Raw genomic sequence first — 17938 nt, 5'->3', positions numbered from 1 at the left:
AGCAATGAGTATTTATTATCTTGGCTGCTGGCCTCTGAAATGCAATAATTCTTTTGATTCGTCTATAAGGTTAAGATTTCATCAGATTTTCAGGCTTCCTCCATAGTTCTAATACTCATTTTTTCTGCATCTGGCAAAATCCAAGCAGCAGAATGTGTTGTTATTTTATAACAGCCAACTATGAGCCAGGCAGAAAACAAGGATTTCACGTGGAGATTCGTTAAACTTTCTGTTCTGATCTGGAATTTGCTTGGCTAAAGCATCTACAGCCTGGTCTGGCAAGCCCCCTCATTTTACTCAGGAATCATTTAAGGTCAAGGAGCCTGACAGAAGTTTGCTTCATTCAACATCTGAGGGCTTAGGCAGAATAGTAACTGATTCTTCACACATTTTTAACCCTACCACAGATCTGAGGTACCCTCTGCTTTCCCGGAGGCCTCACCTAAGGTGATCCACCTTGTATTTGCCGTGTGCCAGCCCCAGGCACAGCCTCCTGCCGTGGCCCACCTGGCGTGCAGTAACTCATTAAGTGCTGGTAACTCTATCATGTGCCCAAATCCAGAGGTCGCAGTGATCAGCCCTGTGTGTGTAACATGAACCTTAGCGGGGAACAACAGATGGCTCCAGCAGCCTTCTGCCAGAGGCTTTCCAAGACCAAGATCCCCCACCTCCTCCTCCTCCTCTCCCGGCCAAACACGCCAATTGTTGCTGCTAACTGACTTCAACAAAATGCTCAATTCCAAACGCCTATATAAAAATCTATTATCTATATAAAGCTAGCAATTTTAAGTTTAGTCCCAAGGGTACTCTGAACAGCATGGAGATACAGCAGCGTCCCTGGGACTTCAGCCCAGCACTTATCAGAAGGTCAGTCGGTTCCTCCTGGGTGGGCTGTGGCCAGGAAGGCAGCTGCCCGCTCTAGCTGTTATCTCCCCAGGCAAAACGCCTGGCTTCATGTCCCATATCTTCCCCAATTCCAGTGTTGCTATTTTTGTGACCCTGCTGTTTTGAGATCACTGCTTACACCTATAGAGAAGGAGCGCGTGGCACTATCTACTTTCTCATGTGGGAAATGGTGTCTTTTCCCATTCCTTGGTACACCTGTTGTGTTCAGCTGCTTCCACTCCAGGCCCTGAGAGTTTATCCTCAGAGAATCAGCTTGCTGAATTTTCTTTCAGTGCTAATATCAGTATTTATTGCCCAGATTGTGTATGTCTGGGCAAGCTGAAATTAATGACGCTTGTGTGAGTTTCACACTGTTGGTCTCTCCAGCCCCTGCAAAGCAATGAATCCAGTGCTGCCCCTGTAACCTGCACTAAATGCAGAGGTCGTAGCAATGATCTGCTTTTTGAAGACTCCTGTGTTGAACTGCCCATATTTTTCTGTCTCTGATCTCACTCTGTTGTGGCATTTTAGACCTTCTGTTATGAGCAGAGTTTCTGGTTGTTCCCATCATCACTGTCCTGCATGACCTTCATCACACGCTGTATTCCTGCCCTGGTGATGCTAATAGTCTCTCTGAGCATGCACCTCCCTCCCCAGTCTCTCTGCCTTCAAGGCTGCAAGATTTTCTCTTAAGAGTTAGTTCAAACCACAAACTCTCCTATGTTTTCAACACCTTTTTGTTCTCTCGCTCTGAAAATATAGCCCACATTCATGTTTTGCGATTCCCCATTAGAACCGGGAAAATGCTTCTTCCTTTGCTGCATTTGCTGTCCTGGAGCTTAGCTGTTTGGTGGCTGCCTTCTCTCAGCACAGCTCTGCCACAGCAGGACCAAGCGCTAGCACTGGAATCATAGAATCATAGAATTGTCTAGGTTGGGAGGGACCTTTAAGATCAAGTCCAGCCAAGTCCACCACTAAACCATGTCCCTAAAGTACCACATCTACATGTCTTTTAAATGCCTCCAGGGATGGTGATTCAACCACTTCCCTGGGCAGCCTGTTGCAGTGTTTGATAACCCTTTCAGTGAAGAAATTTTTCCTAATATCCAATCTAAACCTCCCCTGGCAGAACTTGAGGCCATTTCCTCTTGTCCTGTCGCCTGTTACTTGGGAGAAGAGACCGACCCCCGCCTGGCTACAACCTCCTCTCAGGTAGTTGTAGAGAGCGAGAAGGTCTCCTCTGAGCATCCCATTCCCTGCTGGAACAGAGGAACCCCAGGCCCCACTGCAGGCACTGCTGAGCAGTGGTAGGGTGATGGCCAGGCAGTGCTGTGTCTCCAGCAGAACTGGGACCCCCACAGCAACTCTGCTGTTGCTCTGCAAGAAGGACTGATGTGCCCTGTCAGCCCTGCTCTGCAATTGCTCTTACAGAGCTCAGAGAAATGGGTTGCTGCCTAGGCTGTGCGGAATGCCTGGTTGGCAAAGGGAAGGCTGATCAGAGCAAAGCTCCCTTGTAGGCTGCTCATTGTGTCTCACTTCTGGCTGCCATGGAGCACACTTCATGCTTTTTGTAGACTTTCACAGTGATCCTCTTCTTGAAAGCTTTTGAAGGTTTATAAAGTCCAAAGCAGTTATCATTTCTGAAAACTTGAGTGCTCAATGCTGAAATAGCAGTTGGGTGGCTCTAGGGCATGGTCATGAAGGGAAGCTCAAAATTTCATTTTGGTGGGTGGATTATTTTTTTATTCCTCCCTGGCTGGAGAGCTGAGACCAAGACTGTAATGTCCACATGATCTAACCAGAGCTCTCCCTTCTTCATAACTGGTCCAGCTAACTTCTGAAAACAGGTTTGCGTAAGAGAAATAGGAAGTATCTTTAAAACACAAGGACAAGATTGAGGGAGAATTTCTGCTTTAGGGCTAAGCCACCTGCAAATCAAAGTTAAAATTTTCTTCAGGGATGAAGAGGGGCAATCCTCTTCAAAGCTGATCTTGTTTAAGAGGTCTCATATGGAAACACCTCACCACATGGGGGAGTGATGTAGTTACCACAGCCATGGGCGCTCATGGCAGTGTACAGAGCACGGGTAGAGCTAGTCTCCTCCATCTGCAGATATCTAAAATATAAATGTTTATGTCAGAGATTAGTCACACCTACACTTTCCTTACATTCCAAGGAAAGAGATCAGCACCTCCAGCCAGTGATTATTCTGCTGTAAATGGCCAAATTAGAGCAGACAAATTTTACCTCTGCAGGCCCTGTAACAAGACACCTTAGGGCCACAAATATTATATAGGCTGTAGGGGTTCACTATTTTGGACAAATGATATAGTTGCTGAAAAAAGTTTCTCAGTAATGAAGGAAGCAGTAATCAGATTTTTATCTTGTTTTAAAGAGAACTTGACCCTGTAGTGGCAGCGATCAAGGATGGAGATGAAAAAGCGGTATGTAACATGATGAAATCAGGAAAAAACCTTTCTCAACCTAATAAGGACGGCTGGATACCCCTCCATGAAGCTGCGTACTATGGCCAAGCGGGTTGCCTGAGCCTGTTGCAAAAAGGTCAGTGAAGTTAAAAGTAATTCATTACAAAAAGGAGAACACCACGAATAAACTAAAAAGCAGAATTAGCAGCAGCCCAATCCTTGCCTGGGATTGCGTGTGAAGCTTTTTTTCAACCTCTCTGAGTGTATATTAATTTCACCTCCTCTTTGAGAATAGGTTTGCAGACTGAAGCCTCTAAAAGTTAGGATCTTCAGGAGAAAATGATCTCTGGACAGATCTTGCCAAGCCCTGGATTTCTTACCCTAAAGCCTTGTAGCTGAGCTCTCGGCTGTTGCGAGCCGCTGGGCTGCTAATATCAGCAATTACCCCTCTTCCCACTAGCTGGAGATCCAGCCCAGCACCTCTTTGCTGGTGATTGAAGGTGGTTAACTACTGTAGGCTGTTTTCAAACTGCTACTCAACAGCTTTCTGCATCACTAGTGGCCAGAGCTGAACATTTTAATCTGAGCCAGTGACTAGTTTAGATACTTAATCTGAGTTACATGGGCTTTATAGTATATTCTTAACCTTGTTCATGGTCAAGCGAAAGAAAAGAAGGAATAAACAACAAAAACTCACCTCAGACTCCAAGGATTTTGACAGGTGATGGTGCTGTGCACTAGGTGCCATAATGACTCTGGGCTCACCGTTTCTTCACAGCGTACCCTGGCACAATCGACCAGCGCACACTCAACGAGGAGACAGCTCTCTACCTGGCCACCAGCCGGGGCAACCTGGACTGCCTGCTCACCCTGCTGCAGGCTGGGGCCGAGCCTGACATCTCCAACAAGGCCAGAGAAACGCCGCTCTACAAAGGTGAGAGGCTGTGTTTCCAGGGATGCTGAGCAGCACCTTCTGGCAGCACCAAGGGAGAGCTGAAGGATCGCTTGTGGCGCGGGGCTGAAACTCAGCAATTACCTCCTATTTTCTTCCTCCCTTCCTTCTCCCTTCTATCTCCTATGCCTGACCTGCCATGCTACAGCCTCTCTTCTCATCCACGTCAGAGCTGGGATTAGTGTCTGCCCTGCGGGGTGGGATGTGATGCTAAGGGTGGTGTTGGGGTGATGCTTAGCAGGGGCCCTTTCAGCACAGGGTGTCCACACAATGTCCCAAATTTAGGGCAAGCCGGGTAATACAGGAATATATATGCTTTTCTAGACAGCAGGACCTAACTAAGATGTGGGAATATAGTAATTGTAGACGTGCCAGTGATTCATATACTGTGTGGGCCAGGCCAGGCTGTGTGCTATGGGAGATGCATAAAGTTATAAACAATTCAGTAAGGAAGACAAAGTATTTAACATCTACATACAACTTTGCTGCTGGTCAGAGAGAACACTTACTTTAGCGTTACATTCATGATTTCACAAAGATTCCGAGAAGGAGCTGATCTCTCACACCTTTGTGTCCCTCTCACTTTTATTGACTGGTCTTGTCATGATTATTTTTAGTGCTCTAAAATATTAAAAAGTATATATTGCTGGTTTCGACAGTAATCTTGCCTCCAACTTTGCATGTTTGGCACTAGAGCTGCTCAGTTTAAAATACTTTAGTTTTAAAATTCTGGCTTATAGTCAACAAAGGGAAAGCTGTTCAGCTGCGCATTAAACACACAGTAGTAGTGGTAGTAGTAGCAGTAGTATTACTCATAGTAATAATAATAGCAACAATAATACCAATAAAATGAAAGAACCCTTTAGCCAGAGAAAACCTGTTAAGAATGTGCTGGTATCGATGCAAAAATCTTCTGGTCTATCCTCCAGCAAGAAAAAGAATCAAATAATTAGCATAACAAATTACTTATCCCCAGTATGGGAGCAAATTAAACTCTGCAGAGCTATGCATAGGTAATTACAGCAGTGTCTAATCAGATAGTTGCTTTCTGTACACATAAATTACACCTATGTATGGGAGCAGAAGTTATGGCGATGTCCCAAGGGAAGAATCAAACCAAAAGACAGGAGCTCTGTGAAAAGACGACACTATTATTTCAAAGAAGAAAAAAATCAATTGCTATGGAATGTGCTGGCCTCTCTGCACATTGCAAAACAAGTGCTAGTTGGGGTTTGTAAATGTGGCTGCTTATTCTAGGTACCGTTGGTTTGGGGTCCCACAGTACAGATGTGTAGGAAGCCTCATGATTTGGGATTCAAAAAGCAATGGAGCAAATGGTAGAATAAACCCCAACAAAACACTATTAATTATCAAGAAAATAACTTTAGTTCAGGATGGTCCTGAACGATATAAATTGTTGCCAGCCGAGAGAGAGCTACTGACTCACACCATTATTGTTTGCTAAGCATCCTTTTTGGGAGACTGTTTGCTTAGGCTTTTTTTTTATTTTCTTGTCTATATACAGCTTTATCAGCAGTCCAAGGCAGTGAGATACAGAGTCAGTTTTTGCACAGAATTTTGAAAAAATGTGTGCAGGTCACGTGATTTCTGTAATATGTTTGTTCTTCATAAATTACCTCCCGCACCTTGTCACCTCCCTGTGTCACTGTGGTGTCCAGTTGGTACAAATGTGCTGGGCTGGATTCCCCTCAGTCCCACACGTGATACTTAGCCTCCCCCAGGTCACGCTTGACGATTGGCGTCACATCCTTTACCACATCCTTTGCCACATCCTTTGCAAGCCCCAGACAATGTCATTTGGCAGCAGCCTTGGCCCTCATATTGACCTAGGTGGATCTTTGATCTTACTCACTATGGCCTAATTGTATTATGTTACCTTATGCTACATGAAATGGGTACCACAACACCCAGAATCTTTCAAAAGCTTGTCCTAATCACTTCGCTTTTTTCCCAAAACAGCCTGTGAGCGCAAGAATGCAGAGGCCGCAAGGCTCCTGGTACAGTACAACGCTGACACAAACCATCGTTGCAATCGAGGGTGGACGGCTCTCCACGAGGCTGTCTCCCGAAATGACCTGGAGATTATTGATATCCTTGTGAAAGGGGGTGCCAAGATTGAGTCTGCAAACGCCTATGGGATCACTTCTTTATTTGTGGCGGCTGAAAGTGGGCAGTTGGAAGCTTTGAGGTACCTGGCAAAATGTGGTGAGTACAGAATGTGCTTTACTCATTTCATTCTTACTATTCCAAAGTTCCCATTATTTCTCCCCTGGCTCAGTTTTTCTGCCTCTGGAGACAAGGCCTAGCCTGCAGAGGTGCTGGAACCCTGTTGCTCCAGATGGCTGAATTGTGTAGGGTATTTCAGAGACCATGGTCTAGACACACATGCTTCTTCAGCATTCACTCATGGTCACTTACTTTGGGAAGTAATATGGTGCTCTCTACTCACATTGAATGTGGTGCTCTCTACTTGCATTGCCTGACAGCTTTCAAAATCCGTATTGCTGCACACATGTAGCCTAAAATCCAATCAGTCATAGAAGACAACTGTAGGTGGCAATAGATGGCAGAAGCTGAACATTAGCCAACCCCATCTGCTCATGAACATGTGCAGTGATGGGCAAGGTTAGCTCTCCTCCACTAATTAATCCTGCCAAAAATAGATAAAGTACTATTGTATAGTTAACGGATTTACACGAAGCAGAAGACAACCTACTCTCCTCATGTGGATATATTCAAACATATAAACTGAGCGAATTTGATTCTAGTTTATACTAAACCCACCTTTTAGTGCTCCACTCATGTAAAACAGCTTTACAATAAGCACAACATACTTTACTATTTATTCTGAGGCATATTTTATTTCCACTATCGGCTACTATCTTCAATGTAGGTAAGAACTGGGTCCTGCACTTCTGAAACAAGAGCCAAACAGTGATGAAGATAAGAAAAACTTCTGAAGCAGTTAGTATGGCTAAGAAAAATATGAGAGTTGGGGAATGAAAAAAATGTGTTCTGCTGTCCAGACAGCATTGTCAAGTCAGTTTTATATGAGCAGTTAGTCCATCATACTGCCTACAATTTTAGAAACTAAGCCAGAATGTGATTTGTGTTTCAACCTAGATAGATATTAGGATTTCCTTAAAGTTCAATTTTGAGAAAAATACACAGGAGAAAATCCAATAAAACTGTCCAATTGTTTCAAGCCCTGAAAAACTCCTCTGAGAGTTCCAGCAATGATATCACTGCATGAGCAAAGTTCATCATAAAAAGGGTTTCTTTTTCATTTCTTTTTCATTAGGAACATAGTCCTGTGTTATGTGTTGTCACTGCAATTCTCCTGATGTTTCCAGCTACAACATCTTCAAAGGGCCAAACACAACACAGATGTTTCGGCTTGGGGTGAGAGCACAGGGAAATGTTCTCTTTGGCAGGGAGTTTTCATGATCAAACGGGTGACTGATCGGCTTCTTTATTGCAGTTTAGAAGCAAAACTCCAGTGAACTGTCATTCCCATTTAGAATACACATAGAGCAGCCTTTCTGAGGACACCATGGTGCAGTACATTACAGTCGAAACCCAGGTTTTCAGGCCTTAAATACCCAGCACAGACAACACCAGGTTCTGAATAGGTTTTGGCCAAGTATTAGGTGTCAGTTTATTCTTGCGTGTTGTTTATTAAGCCAAGAACACACTAGACTTCAAGAAAAAATGCTCCAAAATAATCTAGTAGCTCATTAGTAATATTTATCCTTTTTTTGTTGGAAAAACTTACCATTTGGAGCCTAACTTCAACCCTCATGAAATGAAGAGATACGGCCTCAGGTGTTGAGCTTTGAAATGAAATATTCATTGACTAAGGCACAACCAAATAAATGTTGATTAGAGTTGTTGCTTGGTACTCTGCAGATGTCATGTTATAGGGTCCTATTTTAGCCTGGATATGTACTAAAAATTAAAACATAGTATAAATAGTATAAATGTACTTACAGTGTGAATATATAGATTATAAATAATATGTATAAATATCAATAGAATCACAGAATCATAGGACCATAGAATCATATAGGTTGGAAAAGACCCTTAAGATCATCAAGTCCAACCATAAACCTAACACTTCCAAGTCCACCACTAAACCATGTCCCTAAGCACCATGTCTACCCGCCTTTTAAATATCTCCAGGAGTGGTGATTCAACCACTTCCCTGAGGAGCCTTTTCCAATGCTTGAGAACGCTTTCAGTAAAGAAATTTTTCCTAATATCCACTAAACCTCCCCTGACACAACTTGAAGCCATTTCATCTCATCTTACCACTTGTTACTTGGGAGAAGACACCGACCCCCACCTTGCTTTCAGGTAGTTGTAGAGAGCAATAAGGTCTCCCCTCAGCCTCCTTTTCTCCAAGCTAAACAACCCCAGTTCCCTCAGCTGCTTCTCACAGGACTTGTGCTCTAGACTCCTCACCAGCTTCATTGCTCTTCTTTGGACACACTCCAGCCCCTCAATGTCTTTCTTGTAGTGAGGGGCCCAAAATGGGACACTGTATTCAAGGTGCAATAAATATTTATCATAGGTACTTAAACACAGAATTTTGGAAAGCACCTATTGAGATCATCTACTCCAAACTCCTGCTCAGGAATAGCGTATATACATAGTTTAAACACATTAATACTAATGGAATTATTGTGTCTAAAGAAAAGGCCATGCTATATAAAGAACAGCACATTTTAAAGTTTTTTGCCTTGGAGCTACAGCTGAATGGAGTCTGGATTCATGATTGGGAGCTAATGGCTGCCACCCGTGTTAAACCCTCCCTCATAAATTTCACAGCATATTAAAAGCCAGTGGAGATCTATGATATAACTGTATATAACTGATAAGACTGTATCACCTCTGGTATGACCTCATTCGCATCCCCATCCAGCCCATTTTATAGCTCCAGTGTCATGGAAATGTATGTGTTCGTTCAAAGTACATTTCTTCCATCTGTTTTTAACCTTTTGGTGCTATAAAGATTTTCTTCCTTCCTAGGTGCTGATATAAATACTCAAGCCAGTGATAACGCCTCTGCTCTTTATGAAGCCTGTAAAAACGGACACGTACCTATTGTGGAGTTTCTTTTGTCCCAAGGAGCAGATGCTAACAAAGCCAATAAGGATGGCCTGTTACCTCTTCACATAGCAGCAAAAAAAGGGATTTGCGAGTAAGTTTTAGTTCATTTCATAGTTTCATCTTTTAGACAAGAATGCAAAGTCCTTATGAAAAGGAGAACGTAATGTCCTAGGTCCAATTCTGAGCATTGCGAGCAAGGGAGCTGCCAGTTGAGAATGCGGCTTTCCGCTTGTGGAGCTCAGGTTGGAAATTAGAAACTGAAGAGTGTGTTTGCGGGTTGGGATGGATGAGATGGGGTGAGCAGGAACGTGGGGTGCAAGATTCCTTTAGCTTTGCCAAGATATCACCTACATAACCTCACGTATCTTGGAAGTGAATTAAACTGAACTCCACAAAATTTGCTTGAGGTGGAATAAAAAAGCAGGGGATGGAATAAAAATGGAATAAAACATTAAAAAAAAGGGGTGGGGTGGTGGGTGAGTGCGTGTGTTAGTCCTCAATACATATTGCAGCATAGTTTGCAATCATTTTCCTACATGAGCCTATTGTAATTATTCTTCACAGGCGGAACATGCTCCTTTCGTCTCTGATGTGTTCAGGTTTTATTGACAATAATTCAGATGCTGACAGCGGGAAGTGGTTAAGTGAATCTCTAGGGCATTAGTGAGATTGTTGCTAGAATATGGTGTCCAGTTCTGGTATCCTCCCTTTCAGAAACCTTTCAGGAAATTGGAAAGGCTTCAGAAAAGAAGTACAAGATTTACTCACGGTCTGGAACATACACTTTATTAGTGAGTGATTAAATGACTCTTAAATGTAACAGACAAATGCTTAAAAAGATCCAGTGGTTTGTTTCTGAAACGAAACCGGTTTGGTATAGAATTGAGGACATTCTTTAAACAGTGAGAAAAGTAACTAATGGAAAAAATAACCAGGAATCAGGTAGATATGCCAGTCCTCTGAAATAAAGATGTTTTAAATAAAGATGTAAAGGGGGAGAAACTCTGCTAAGCCTGCTATAAAGGATATCAATTTAGAAGATGCTGCCTGGGGATGGGACTGTTGGACTGTCATGTAAATAGTGTTTACCTAGCTCTTTCAAGACCTGGGACACTGCAGCATGCTTCTGAAGAAGTCCTTAGCATTTACTTCTGATCCTAGAGCAAGTATTATCTCCTGCCTTTAACCCCTTGCTGCTGGGAGGGCCAGCGACCCACAGCTATTTTTGCAAAACACAGTCACATCTTGCAGTGACAGACCCTTTTGGTGACTGTAGTGGACTCTCCTGACTATCACAGTTTCTAATAAAATCCTTTCAGCAATAGTCGAAGGAGAGAGCATATCCAACTGCAAAGACTGTTTCTGGGTAGTAAAGCTATCTTTGCAAACAACTGCAAGAGCAGATTCTTATATATTTTACGATGTCTGAGGAATGAAAACTTTTGACAGCGCTACACCTTCCCATAGCATCTTTTATCCTAGCGTTTAGGTCTACTTGGGAATCCCAATTAAGCTTCTCAACTGACTTTGATAGACCTTAGACCTGTGGATATTCACTTTCTGTAGTTGGAGTAGGCCTGCTTCTTTGTGCAAGCTGTGTATTCCAGAGGGCAGCCCATTGTGAATTTAGGTAATGGGTTAATATGCTCAGGGCATGTACATGAATACCTTCCATAGACTATTGCAGCCATGGTTCAAAATTTTCTCCGGAGTTTGAGTTACAAAGACATTTTCTTGAAAATAAACATATTTAGACGAGAAATGTGCCAGAGACAGAACCCAGCTCCAGTTGTTCACTTTCAAAAAAGTTCATTTGAAAGTACAGTAAGTTGATCTGAATCCAATTTGTACGTAGAGTCTGGACCAGCTCTCTGAATCTTTTCCTCTCCTCAATAGTTCCACGTCCTGACCTGAAAAGTAATTTATATAGAAACTCTGCAACCTGAGTCCATCCCCATGTTATGAAAGAAAGGGCCTGATTGAGACCTCACATCCATTATTCCCAACACCCAGCAGCACAAATGAAACCAGAATTCAGCCCAAATGCTGAGTTCCTTCATTTGTAAAAGACTGAGCACAAATTTTTGTGCACAACTGCTGCAAACTAAGTGCAAAAGAAATAAAAAAGGAAAAGATCTTCTCTTATAAATATTTATCTAAATGACAAAGCTTTAGCCCAATTGGCTGATCATTCTTAATTCCTTTGGTATTCAGTAAAATAACACCCTTCACGGTGACCTCTCTTTGTATTCCTGCAGATTTAATACGTAATTCTGCAGGAATTCCACTCTTCAACTTTTTGCCAGAGCACAAAGGCTCCCTACCATCAAAAAGCCAAGAATGTGGTCCCAAGGCTCAACTGTCAACTCTTGTTGCTGGGTGTTTGTTTATTTTAAATGACACCTTGTCAACACTGACCTGAAATTCATAAGGGTCATCTCATCAGCTGTAGGACAATTGCAAGCAGTCATTTAACTCCTTCCCCCTTGGAACTGAGATGCTGAGAAGGGAAGACTTTGTGAAGTGTGGGCAGATTTATTAAGTAAGCACAAGTCATTAAACTCTTGGCATGCTTGTACTAAGGATGCTCTGCCTCCTGCTCCATAGAATTTCTAACAAATAGAAATCATGGAAGCAGGTGTCAGGGATAAGGGGAAACTCAGCACTATTTCAAAACTGTACGTGAAGCTCAGCTGACTGACAGGTGTGGGATGTGGTCTGGCTTGTTTGGCTTTGGCTGCCTTCACTTGAGGTGCCTTCTCCCTCTAGACAGACTTGAAAGACTGCAGAGGTGGAGGCATGATGTTACTGAACCAACCCACTTTGGAGGATGAGGAAGAGAGATAGGCTCAAGCTGCAAAATTTGATGTTTCCTGCTTTTCCTCTCAAAATAAATCTGGGGTACAGGGAGTGTACTGAGGTCTGGGACACTGCAGCATTGGGATGCAGAGCACCCCTGTGGTGAGATTCAGGTCCTCCTTGCAGAAAGAAATGATGCAATGCCTCTTTAACTCAGACGTGAAGAGCTGGCTGAAGCACATATGCTGGAAGGAAAGAACAAAACAGACCCTTAAATCTTCAAAACAGTTGATCATGGGATGACTAATGCTGGCACTTGGCATGGTGTCCTCATAATGCTCTGTGCCCTTTTTGTTATTGTGGCTCTTGCAGAACATTTGCTAACGGTGGGAAGTTGCCAGCTCACCAGCACCCAAACCTCCTGCTCCCTGGTGAGCGTCACAGCGCTGGAGGATTAGTGAGGCTGCGTGGAGAAAAAAACCCCATGCTTAATTTCCCAAGATATTTACATAATTTTAAAAGCCTTTTTGTTTAAAAATGAGATGTAGAAGTAACTTGGAGACATCAACAGTCCATTATGTAAATAGGAAGATAATCCTGTAAAATGTTATGCGTCTTCAACTCTTATTTCAGCTCCTGGGAGCGTTGGAGGCTCAGTCTTTCACAGGATCATTCCGTGCATCACAGACAAAGGTCTTCCTGAGACTAGTGCTTATATTTGGCTTAGTTCATTATGTAAATATATGTTCGAGGGCCCAGTGTTGGGACCAGCCATTGCAGTCAAGCTGAAGATACACAGCATTTTAAAGGAGACACGCTACATGGTAGGAAACTGAGCTTTGCATGTTGATGTGTTAGAAGAGCTGTTGACTGCTAGATAGAGGAGTCTGCATGGGAGGAAGAAGAGGAGGAGAAGGTGTGTTTAGCTTTTTGGCTTCCACAAGTTCCTTTTTAGATATCCCTCTCTCCGCAGGCATTATATAGGGAGCATGGGCATCTCCTGAGACAGTAGGCAGACTCACGTTGGATTGTCCCTAGGCTCTTTCTGGAAGTAGCTTTATCTTGTTTGCATTTACAGAATCAACCCAGTGCCTTGGCTAGTCCATCTAACTTTATAAGCAGGAAATAAGGGTTTAACCCATGGGGCTGGCTATGCAGCTCCAATGGCACCTATGGAGACATAAAAATGATCACAGATTTGTGACTGCGGGACTCCTGTACATCATATATTTGAACTTGACATTATGTAACGAGAGCAGCTTGATTTATGTTGCTGTGTTTAAGGCCACATCACACTTTCCAATAGCAATCCCTGATTACTCGGGTTTAGGACTTGGCTGTACATTTTTTCTCCTTGGGCTAAAGGATGGAAACCAGCCTGGAAAATATTTTTATTTCTTTTTCTCACCTTTCCTAATTGCCTTTTTGGCTCCCCATGATCTGGGTTGAACGTTGATAGCCCCATGGATTTGCCACAGCCAAAAGCCACACAGTGAGGACCCCCAGGATGGGGATCAATCCAGGGTAATAACTGAATTGTAAAATCTGTGGGGAGGCCTGGGAACCGAATTTGGTTGTTTATCCTAGCTCAGTCATGCAGAGGAAGGTTTGGTTTCACCCCCTTTCTGGCTTCAAGGCTCTTGCTGTGGCTGGGACCCATGAAGCCTACCAACATCTTGTGTTGGCACCCTTCTCTGCCGAGCAATAAAGCAATCCTGATGGAGGTGGTGAGATACAGCCTACCTGCTGGCACCTCAGGCCATGCACCTGTTCCTCCAGTCCTACCCACAGCACCATGATGAAGGTGCAGAACTTCTGGGAGATCCTGGCTGGGTGTCTGGCATTTGGGCTGTGGCACCTAAGAGAAGTTACAACAGGGTAGGTGAGGTGCCAGCACATGGTCTCTTCCATCGTAACCACCCCTGTAGCTGCCATTACCTCACAGAAACTGGGTTATAATTCAAAAAAAACCTTGTTCGTCCATGAAAGAGGGAGTCACACAACTAACATTTTTGCAAGGTAGGAGCATAAGGAGTTGTTGGCAGGTTTCAAGTTCACACACTGGTTTCTCTCAGAGAGCTGGTCCTGTGCCCAAGTTAGCAGGCTCTCTCTTATGGTTACAACCATACAGCTACAATTTGCTGTATGCTTGTAGATCCCCTAGAGCTCACTGCTGTTCACTGACTCTCCACCTGGCAGGATTGTCTCCATGCTGATCCCTGTGACCAGCCGCACCCGTGTCAAGCGTAGTGGCATCAGCCCCCTGCACTTAGCGGCTGAACGCAATAATGATGACATCTTGGAAGAGCTCATTGATGCTGGCTATGACGTCAACACTGCCCTCTCCAACGAACGGTCCTGCCTTTATGAGGACAGACGCACCACTCCCCTCTATTTTGCTGTTTTTAACAACAATATCTATGCCACGGAGCTCCTGCTGCAAGCTGGAGCCAACCCCAATGTTGACCTCATTAACCCATTACTCATCTCCATCCGCCACGGCTGCCTGAAGACCATGAAACTGCTCCTTGACCATGGAGCAAACATTGATGCCTATATATCAAGCCATCCCACCACATTTCCGGCAACCATCATGTTTTCAATGAAGTACCTTTCTGTGCTGAAGTATCTCCTGGATCTGGGCTGTGACGCAAGTTCCTGTTTTGAGTGTCAGTATGGAAATGGCCCACACCCTGCATTAAATTACAGACGGGACAGACTTAATGATCCTCAGCTGTCCAAGGAGCCAACCATAGTACAGGTAAGCACTACCTTGTCTACCTAAAGTACTTCTGAGGACCTCTCATACCCATGTATCTTCACAACTATAATGTATTTTTTCTCCCAAATTTCCTGTGAGAGAAGGTGCCTTTATTCCTACTTTATTTACAGGAAAAAAAAGGCTCAATAAGAGTGTATGAATGTTCCAAGTCCATGTTCAATGACAGCAGGAGGGTAGGCAACAGCCGCTGTGGCCCTAGCTTGAATTTGCAGTGAATTATAGCCATTTTGACAGCCTTGCCATCAGATCTGCAATAGTCTTTTCCTCTGGACCTGAGGTGCCAGGCATGAAGCATGTTTTCTTGACAGGCAGTGTCATATGGGTGGTAACATATGGGCAGTAGCATAGGGACAGTAGAATCCTGCTTGTTTTATTTGCCCTGTAAGATTTGTTTTGTCTGATATGGAATTTAATCTCCTGGTTAAATTAAAATTGTCTAGTGCTTCATTTTATGAGTGTAAACTACTGAATGTAAATAGTTGCAATTTCTGAGTCTACTGGATAAGCAGCTCTTCAGAGAGAGTGTAAATCAATACATTAGCTATATGACTGTACATTATATTTGAAGTTCTGAAAAGAGATTAGGAGATTTAGATGCATGATTTCGTATTTTCAAAGCCACTTACAGATTTTAGATACCCACATTTTACGTGTGTATCTTTGCAGTCCTTTCCAAAGCACAGCTGGGCTCAGCTTCCTTTGGGCTGGAATTGGACTCTCAATCCCTTAAAGGACTTTGCAGAATCTCAAATTACACTTCTTTTTCATTTTTTTTTCCTGTTCTCTGTATGTTGACTCCTTCCAGTATATCTCAAACAAAATCCGACCCTCCAATCAAAATTTGCTACCCTTCATCATGCAACACAACGAAGAAATCCCAGCACGGCAGTCTTTCCATTTTGCAAAGAATCAGGGAAGAAAAAAATCAGCTTCTAAAATATATCATCTCTATGATATAGAGAATATGGTTGCATGTAGAAAGAATAGAGGGCTGGAATTCCAAGGCAAGGAGAGAGGGTTTGTTTGTAGCCCTCTATGATATCCTAGCCACTCAAAACCAGTTCTGTTTTGACCTATTTAGGCACATTATTTCCCTCTGATTCTCACCTAACACTACTTTTAGTGCCTAACAAAATATTAGGTCACTCACAAACAGAGTCATCACCTCAAAGGTCAGACCACATGAGGCAGAGGTAGCAAAAGCTGTGTAAAATTATATCTGTGCCTAGTGAGAGACTGGTGAGGAACAAATGCATACAGAGAAAAAACAATCCCTTCTCTCCAATACTTTTTTAAATTTGGTTCTTACTGCTAGGAATTTGTCTAATAAAATTAAATCTTGTATAATGTAGCTTCATGTATAGTTGTGGTACGATTTGTATTCTGAAATATAGAGGATCTTATGAAACTGTAGCCTTCTCCACACAAAAGATGTGCAATTTTTATTTTCTTGTATAAGATGACGTAAGGATAATAAATCTGAATGATTAGTCTTTATACAGTAAAGACTGTGAGCTACTGGAAGTGGATTTGAAAAACGCATAACTATAAATCATTAGTGTTGCTGCTAAGTTAATGTATCCTGGATAAAGTGAATGCAGAAAAATGGTTGCTGTCTCACTCCACGTTTCCACAATTGGCGTGTCAAAACCGTGAAGGTGGGCAGTGAAGTATCCTACTGCCGCGAGAGGGCATTCAGGGGCCCACCGAGACTGCAGGCTCAGAGTCATTTTGTCCCTGAGTCAGTTCCATTGCCTGTAGTTGCACATTTGCATTATGTGGCTCCGTTTTGCTGTGGTTCTTTTCCTGCAACATGTTTTGGAAAGTTCTAATTCCAGAAAACATTTTTGTAGGCTGAAGTTGTAAATAGGGAAGAGGAAAAAAGGCAGGCAAGGTCTCTGGCAAAGACAAGAAGAGGAAAGCAATAAGATCCAGTGTTTTATTGCCCTACACGTGTCCTCATGTAAACTCTGACAAAGTGGAGTTACTGCTTGGAGGTGTTAGCGCAGATCCCCAGTTTGCACATCTTGTGGATAACTGCGTGGCAATGGCATATGCGCTAGAGAACAACGGCCAGATATACTAAACTGAACTTCCAGGTAGGAAACTGGGTTGTCCACTGGCATCCTCCCCACATTACTGTACCTAATTTTCCTGAGAAACATTACATGGTGATGCTCAGTGAAAAAAATAAGTCAGAAGTATAGTAAACACCTCTGTGAATATTCTCACCTCAAATAAAATGGCCTTACAATTTTCTGCAGCTTTATTCTTTCCTAGGTGAGCTAATATAATTTTATTTCTGAATAAGCATATCCACACAGAGTTTAATGCATTTTGAGTTAGGGCTCATGCATGTATAATCAAATGTGATCTAGTTACAGGAGCTTAAACTGAAAGAGGGTTAAGCTGGTGCATTATCTTTCACGTTTGGGGTGGGCTTGGAGGGTGCCTGCAGACAGTCACAGTGACTAAGCTGATGGATGGTGCTTAAGCCACCATCATTCAATTGGGCTCAGCCACGTGCCTGAGCTCTTATCCACACAGCGTGATTTAATTCATCTTAAATTTTCTGGCTGCTCACATGCAGCTAAGTCCACAGATACCTCCATCATATGCAGCACCCTAACCGAGATAGATGAAGCTGTCTGGTATAATATGCATATTTAGATTAAAGTGGGAAGAGAAGTCACTACTTTTTTGAAATGAAACTGCTTAAAGTCAGGTCCTTAAGTCTATTCCTCAGTATCTCCATAAGCAGCCCTCCATGCAATGGCTCTGAATACTCTACAGCTCGCACTGGGGGCAACAGAAGATTTGCTTTATCCAGGACTGAGTAAGGCTCCTCTAATCATAGAGTCATAGAATCTTCATGGTTGGAAAGGACCTTTGAGATCATCGAGTCCAACCATACACACACAGAAAAAAACCCTTACAATCTCTGTCACTAGACGATGCCCT

General features: G+C 43.1%; 1 protein-coding gene across 1 annotated transcript in view; it reads left to right on the top strand.

The window, feature by feature from the left end:
- Positions 1 to 17938, top strand: part of ASB2 (ankyrin repeat and SOCS box containing 2) — a 32683-nt gene that overhangs the window by 9826 nt on the left and 4919 nt on the right. Inside the window, exons 4-8 of the mRNA XM_054200781.1 lie at positions 3281 to 3447; positions 4090 to 4245; positions 6244 to 6489; positions 9316 to 9487; positions 14395 to 14956. Of these exons, the coding sequence (XP_054056756.1) occupies positions 3281 to 3447; positions 4090 to 4245; positions 6244 to 6489; positions 9316 to 9487; positions 14395 to 14956 (1303 nt within the window). The remainder of the gene's footprint in view (positions 1 to 3280; positions 3448 to 4089; positions 4246 to 6243; positions 6490 to 9315; positions 9488 to 14394; positions 14957 to 17938) is intronic.

This window comes from Rissa tridactyla, chromosome 4 (genome assembly GCF_028500815.1).
Source record: "Rissa tridactyla isolate bRisTri1 chromosome 4, bRisTri1.patW.cur.20221130, whole genome shotgun sequence".
Lineage (NCBI taxonomy): Eukaryota > Metazoa > Chordata > Aves > Charadriiformes > Laridae > Rissa > Rissa tridactyla.
This window is presented reverse-complemented; position numbering and strand designations above follow the sequence as displayed.